Here is a 7578-nt window from a genome sequence, read left to right as displayed (position 1 = left end):
AAAATTAAGTTTTTCAGTTTTTTATGTTTCTCACTCTCTCAAAGAGAGTGAAACACACTTTCCTTGCCACATCAGCATTTAGGGGGTAAAATATTACGGTTTTAAATAGTTTAGGGGGGTGATAGGACCAAACATTAGGTAAGGTGTGTCGTAACAAAAACGCTACTAGGTGAGGGGGGTAATGATGCCTTATCCCAACTTTCGTGCAACAAATTAAACACTGCACTAACCCACCACAAGGACGAACATACTGATCCTTTAATTTTACCAGTTGAATGGAGTTTATATAGGCTAACTTTGTGGGTCTGGTTCACTGTAATTAGCTGAAGAGTTAATTGTCAGACTCAGATTGGTGTCATATATATGTAGGATTCGATATATATACTACATTGAATTTAAGTTTCATAGTGAATTAACCAAACGTCTAATTTGTCCACTCCGACTGCTTTCAAGCTAATGCTATCATCCTTTTCAGGTTTCGAACACATAATGGTGTCGAATTTTTATTTATTTATTTATTTATGTTCCGATTAACTTTCATAGTGTAAAATGTACGATTAAAATCCGAATTACTATTAAAATATACTGTTGCATTAGCAACACATTACTAATTAAGATATCGGATTTTGTTATAAGTTTTACTTTGGGATCCATGACTTTTTACATGCCATACTTGTCTAGGTATTGACGTGTTCATGTGATTGTTTTCTCATATCATAGTGTAGCTGTGAACCGGGAGGGGGGGGGGGGGCAGCCACATAGGGCCGAGGGGGTTCGATTCGAACCCTCTTTAGTCCAAAAAAATATTGTTTATATATGTTTTAAAATTATTATTTATGTATATATAGTAAATGTTGAACCCTCTTTGACTTCTTCGTATATTTACTTTTTTATAATTTGAAACTCTGGGATTAAGTTTCATGTTGGTACGTGAAGTGAACAAATGCATCCTAATGGGCAGAGTTTTAGGATTCAATAAATACGAAAGCAAGTTGGATATTTTCTACTTGTGTTTCAAAAAAAAATTTAAAAAAATTAATACTCTAACAAACCGTGCACGCGCTTTTAGGATTAGATAGGTTTCCAACCTCTTCAAGAAACAAACTCAACATATAGAGCTTTTGGCTTTTCAAAAAAAAAAAAATTTAAAAAAAAATACCAACTCCCATTTATCTGACCATTTCTCTTTATACAAAGCAAGAGTCACACCTACCCTCATAGACAATCTATCACATTTACTTCAAAACCACTATCAAAAAAACTTAAAACCCGGAAAATATTGCATCAATGGCTACTTCCATAACATCAAAACCTTCATTTCCCATTAAAACAGTAGTAGTTTTAGTTCAAGAAAACCGCTCATTTGATCACATGTTAGGTTGGATGAATACCCTCAACCCTGAAATCAATGGTCCAACGGGAAAAGAATACAACCGAATATCTACCTCTGACCCAAACTCCAGCCTCATTTTATTTGACGATAAGTCACTTTACGTCGACCTAGATCCTGGTCATTCAATTCAAGACATTTATGAACAAATATTTGGTGTCCAATGGAGTCAAGACTTGGCTAACAAGAAACTTGAAACCGCCATGAATGGTTTTGCTCAAAATGCAGAGAGAAATCAAAAGGGCATGGCGGAAACTGTTATGAATGGATTTAAACCTGAGGTTGTGCCAGTCTACAAAGAGCTTGTGACTGAGTTCGCGGTATGTGATCGATGGTTCGCGTCAGTTCCAGCATCAACACAACCCAACAGGTACAGACAAATATAGGATTTAAATCTTAAGATTTAACTTTTAAGTACTGATATTGTAAAGAATTTTTAGTAGGCGTTTGTCCATAGGATTTGGGGCTCAAATTTAAACTTTTATAAGGTGTTGCATATCCAAGAATAAGGTTGTCGCATGTAATAATCATTTTGGTTATATGATGATAGTGTGAAATATTTTTTGTACATGTAAATATATAGAAGTTAAACTTTAAATTTATAGATGTTTTATGTTTATGAATTCTCTGAAAAAAATTTGACATAAATATTTGATAGTTTATGGTAAAATGATGGTTCAATTGAACTCATATCTAACACTATATGTACGTCCGCATTCGACAATAGGTTATTTGTGCACTCGGCAACGTCGCATGGGCTAACAAGTAATGATACAAAGCTTTTGATTAATGGATTACCTCAGAAAACTATATTTGATTCAATGGATGAAGCTGATTACTCTTTTGGTGTTTACTATCAAGACCCTCCATCCATACTCTTTTACAGGTAACACAGGATATTTTCTTCTCTATACTAATGTCAATTTAATGGCGTGTTCAAAACTTCAAATATACCACTAACTGCTTGCTGTTATTTATCCTATCTACTAATATTAATTTCCGTATTCTGAAGAAACTCACTGATTTAAACCATTGGCGATTTGATTGGCAAAGATCACAGTGCTTCTGCCGTTAATTCACTATCCGACATTCTACATTCAACAGGGGGTATCTATTTAATTCTAGTCACATGGAAAATGTATAAATACTACTCCCTCCGTCCCAAATTGTTTGAAACTTTTCGCTTTTCGAGAGTCAAATGAATTGTTCTTTGATCGTAATTTTTTCATTCGTCTTTTAAATATTTTAAATTATTAATTTTGGTGACTTATAGTACTTTTTATGTAGTTTTCAAATATGTAAATTTTATTTCGAAAAATTTAAAGATTCTATGTTCAAATACACCGTCAAAATTAAAAGTTTGACCCTCAAAAAGCGAAAAGTGTCACACAATTTGGGACAAAGGGAGTAATAAAGTAGCTTGTTTGACCAAATTTCTTGAAGGTTAAAAGTACTTTTTCTACATAAAAAAAAGCAAGTACTTTTTTTCTTCTTCTTCAATTGAGGTATTTGGCCAGCTAAACAAAAAAATAAACTTTTTGACCAACAACAGAAACAATTTTTTTTATTGTTGGAAGAAGTTACAAATTTCTGCTTTTTTCAAGGAGCAGAATCAGAAAACTAAATTTTGTTTAAGATAGAAATATCCTTAGCACAAATGTATATTTATCAAACTATTCCTCATTAATTTAACATATCTAACTTTCATTTAACTACAAACTATTTTTTTCTTTTCATTTTGGTTTTCGTCATGTCTTTTATATTTTTCTGTCTGTTTTCTTCTTATTCTATTCTTCTTTGGAATACTCCCTCGACTATAAATATGAATTACTTCTCTATTGGTACCATCTCTTTCCTTTATCTTTTTTCTTCCTATTTGGAATTACAAAAGCCATCAGAAGAAGGAAAAAAAAAAAAAACTAGCTAATATTTTCTTTTACATATAAAAAAATAGCTAATATTCTCTCTTGAATAAACCTAATAGTAAAATGTATCTTAACACCTGTTATTTTGGGTAATTTAACTATCAAAAGTACTTTTTGAAAAAGATAGACCAGACACAATTTGCTTTAAAAAAAAATGAAAAGAGTACTTCTCAAACAAATTAACCAAACACAAACTATTTTCTTCGAAAATACTTTTTGAAAAAGCTGTTTCGACAAAAATGCTTCTCAAAACAATTTTTTTTGCAACCAAACAGACTCTAACTTGAGTGAGTAAGATATGAACATTTTAAAAGAGATTGACGCTGCCGTCACTTTATGGAAGCCCATGACTTCATTTACATCCAGCAAATGATGTCAAGAGATATGTCTAACTGTTACTTCCCTCCTTTTTTATTAAAGAAAATAAACTGGTTTTGGCAGGCGGGTTAGACTGAAATTTATTACTACATCAACATCAATATGAGTTTAATCATATGCACTAACATTATAAAATAAATAATACAATTAGTTCATCGATAGGATAATCAATGACATACTTTTATGAAACACATTAATTGATAGTCTGATAAAAATAAATAACAATAACTAATTTATTCTCACATTTTAAAATTCTCTTATAGTGACACAATAAAATTGGCGGCTTAAAATCAAATTTTTACTCCGGTTTGGAACTTTTCCAAAAAATCTTTATGGAGTATATGATTTTATTTAAGGTCTATTTGTGTAGCTTTTTGAGTAGCAAAATTGCTAATAATTTTTTAATTATGATTCTTCTAAAAAAAATCAATTGACATTGTACCCAATCTTTTTTTTTTGTTTTTTAAAAAGGACTTTGTATTTTTACCATAAAATATTATTGAATCTACCATCAAGATTAAAATTCAAGCATCCAACTAACTGGACTACTAAGATTCCTCACTTTGTAATCCCTCTCTCCCATTCCCTCTTCCCCTTTCCCCATATAGTAATAATAAAAAAGATTATTTAAAATAACAAAAAAATAAAAAAAAATAACGAGGCCTAAAAAATTTAGTGATATGAAGCCTTTGATTCAGTGGCTTTGCCATGCTTTTTTAGCAGGTATTTGCTATTCGTGTATATAATTTAAATATTAGTTACTAATATACATCCGTAGAATTCATACATATGAAGAATGAGGACGGAACTCCACTACTTGATATCTGTTGTTCTATCTTTTCACATCATCTAAATTAGGAAGTGTACTATTTAACACGAAAAACATTACGTGTCCGTTAGTGGTTATAGTTAACTTTCACGATTTATTTATTCTAAAAGATTGTGTTTTCCCAACTTTTTCAAACTAGCACTACCGTTGCTTCAATGCTGATGAACACTAATGTTTTTCAGGAATCTTAGGAAACTGAAATACATAAAGAATTTTCATCCGTTCGATCTGAGCTTCAAAGATCACTGCAAGGAGGGAAAGCTACCAAATTATGTAGTAATTGAACAAAGATATTTTGACTTAAAAGCATTGCCGGGGAACGATGATCACCCTTCGCACGATGTATTCGAGGGACAAAATTTCGTGAAACAAGTGTATGAGTCATTGAGATCAAGCCCTCAATGGAATGAAATGTTGTTCATAATAGTATATGATGAACATGGTGGTTTCTTTGACCACGTGCCCACTCCGGTCACCGGAGTTCCTAGCCCCGATGGCATTGTGGGTACTACTGCACCTTATAACTTTCAGTTTGATCGCCTCGGTGTTAGGGTTCCAGCCATCATGATTTCTCCATGGATTGAAAGAGGAACAGGTTAACTACTCTCTCATATCGTTTATTTCTGTACATTTTCATAATAGTGGTATTCAGTCAGCTTGTGCATTTCTCGATTAATTTAGTGGATATTTTCTAATATCGACCAAGCTAAGGGTACAAGTTTTGGTTCTCGGGCAAGTCGAGGTATAGGAATGGGGTAGGGATCTTAGTAGATAGTGAGCTTAGAGATCAGGTGGTAGAGGTTAGGAGGATCAACGACAGGATGATGGCGATTAAGTTAGTCGTTGGAGGGTTCACCTTGAACATTATTAGTGCCTACGCGCCACAAGTGGGTTTGGACGAGGAGGTTAAAAGGCGCTTTTGGGAGGACTTGGACGAAGTGGTGGTAAGTGTTGACACCCAATTTTGTCCCGGCTTCCTTAAATATTTATTTACATTTCTAGTATTTTTGGTAATTTAAGAAATAATTTTTTATTATTTACTATAATTATTAGATTTTACCGACATTTCATGGTTCTATTATGGTTACTTGCTATCATTATTTTCGGGTCTTTTATTTAAATTTAGAATTCAAAATACGAGCCCAATCAACAACATTATTTTCGGACTAGCCCATTATCTCTTAAAATAATTACCGACCCGTTCGTTTTAATACCCGGCCCCGAAAAATTACCCGACTCGGCCCATTTTTTTTTTTTTTCATAAAACCTAAACCTTACGCTCCTCTCTCCTTTCCCTTTCTCCCCTTCTCTTTCCTCTCTCTTCTCTCTTCTCTGACGCCGCTCTCTCTCTCTCCTTCCTCCCTTCTATTTTCGACGAACTGCTCCACTCCCTTTCGTCGTCACAGCTTTGCCTACACCATTTCTACGCAAAAAACGTCCCTATATCTGCTTTACCTGAGTTTTCTGCCTTTGACAGAGGAAGGGATTATTTTGTCCTAGCCTCAAACACGGGTTGATCCTGAAAGATCAGAAATGGTCGACCCATTTACAGATAAAATCCAAATCAGCCATGTGAAATCTGCTGGAAAATGCCTTCAACAGTCAGATTCAAACGGGTCCATTTTTGACTCGTTTTGAAAACCAAAATTCAAATCCCGCCTAAATCAAAACCCTAGTCATTTTGTTACCTATAAATACTCACTTTCGATCCAACAAAAAGGGGAGGAGTTCGACGCGCAAAATTACCCCTAAAAAAAAAAAAAGGGGGAGCCGCCTGAAAATTCCATGAAAACAGAGTTCATTTTTTTTAGCCGCAAAAGAAAATCCCCTAAGCAATTTTAATTTTATCAGTCTTGTATTTCTGGGTTCGAGTTAAAAGATTGAATCATTTTTTTGTTTTCCTTTGCTTCCGGGATTACCTTAAATCTGAGTGCGTACGGATTTGGGGAATCGTAGTGTTCGAGTGGATATCGAAACCTTCGCCTCACTTCGCTGCACCCGAAGAAGGTAATTCCCCATTCCTCTTATCGTTTGCATTTGGTGTGGTTCTCTTTAGTTATGTGCAGCTAATTATGTGCTGTATGGACATGTTTCATGGTTAACTGTTTTTATGTAGTTGTTTAGATTAATGACTACGTGATATGGGTTAGATGTTGTTAGTCTTACATTTTACTAAGTATATATCTGGTTCAGAATCACCTAAATCTGGTCACATGCTTAGTAGATTAATGGATTAAGATCAGTTTGTGTATGGCCCTGTTTGAACTTGTGTCAGTTCATATAAAGTAGTGAATAATTTGATTGCATTGTGCTGGCTTGGAGGCTTTGTTTAGTCAAATTGCTAAGGATGTTTATGTAGTATGTTTGATGGTTACCTGATCCATATGGAACCTGTGCGTGTTTGTTTGATATTTGGGTAGCTTAAAGTCATGCCGACTGCTTAGATATTGAATAAACAGTTGGTCTAGTCTCGAACACTTATTAAATATTTTAAATAATGAAGTTACTGATTACCGGCTTCTCTTTACTATGATCATATTTTTTAGTTCAGCAACCTCTTTATTCATGTTGAGTGTTTCTTTTTCTATTTAGGGCTTTATTTAGGTCCTTTAGATCATTATTGTGCTCCAAATTATGTGTTTGAATCCTTGGAACGAATTGACATGAGTAGTAAACAGCTGGTTGCTTGTTGAGCCAAACCTTTTTCTAGTCCTAAATATAGTCTAGAATGGACGAAAATCCTGTCCAAAATATTGTGTTTTGCATCAGTGAGTATACCGCTAGAATTTGCCCATATGCTTTGTTTACAGGGATTTATTTTCTTAAAAAATCATCTTTAACGAATACTTAGCTTAACATTTGTGTATGTTATGTATATCTGTACTAGCTGGGTATATCGTCCCTCGGTCTTAAATTGTTGAGCGTATGATCTGGCTTTGCTGCATATGTCGTCACGACAATTAATCGGAAATTCTGAAATGTGCATGATTTTAAATATATTTCTTTAAAGTTTCTTTTGCTCAACCAGTTGTGCGTAATATCGAGTGAAGGTCTTT

The 7578-nt window shown here is 33.8% G+C and overlaps 1 protein-coding gene across 1 annotated transcript in view; it reads left to right on the top strand.

Moving 5' to 3' along the window:
- The first annotated feature begins 1287 nt into the window (after nt 1-1287).
- Nucleotides 1288-7578, top strand: part of LOC132054304 (non-specific phospholipase C4-like) — a 16590-nt gene continuing 10299 nt past the window's right edge. The window contains exons 1-3 of the mRNA XM_059446346.1: nt 1288-1760; nt 2118-2276; nt 4705-5117. Of these exons, the coding sequence (XP_059302329.1) occupies nt 1288-1760; nt 2118-2276; nt 4705-5117 (1045 nt within the window). The remainder of the gene's footprint in view (nt 1761-2117; nt 2277-4704; nt 5118-7578) is intronic.

Source organism: Lycium ferocissimum, chromosome 4 (genome assembly GCF_029784015.1).
Source record: "Lycium ferocissimum isolate CSIRO_LF1 chromosome 4, AGI_CSIRO_Lferr_CH_V1, whole genome shotgun sequence".
Lineage (NCBI taxonomy): Eukaryota > Viridiplantae > Streptophyta > Magnoliopsida > Solanales > Solanaceae > Lycium > Lycium ferocissimum.
Note: the sequence above shows the minus strand (reverse complement) of the source record. Positions and strands in the feature narration are given on the sequence as shown.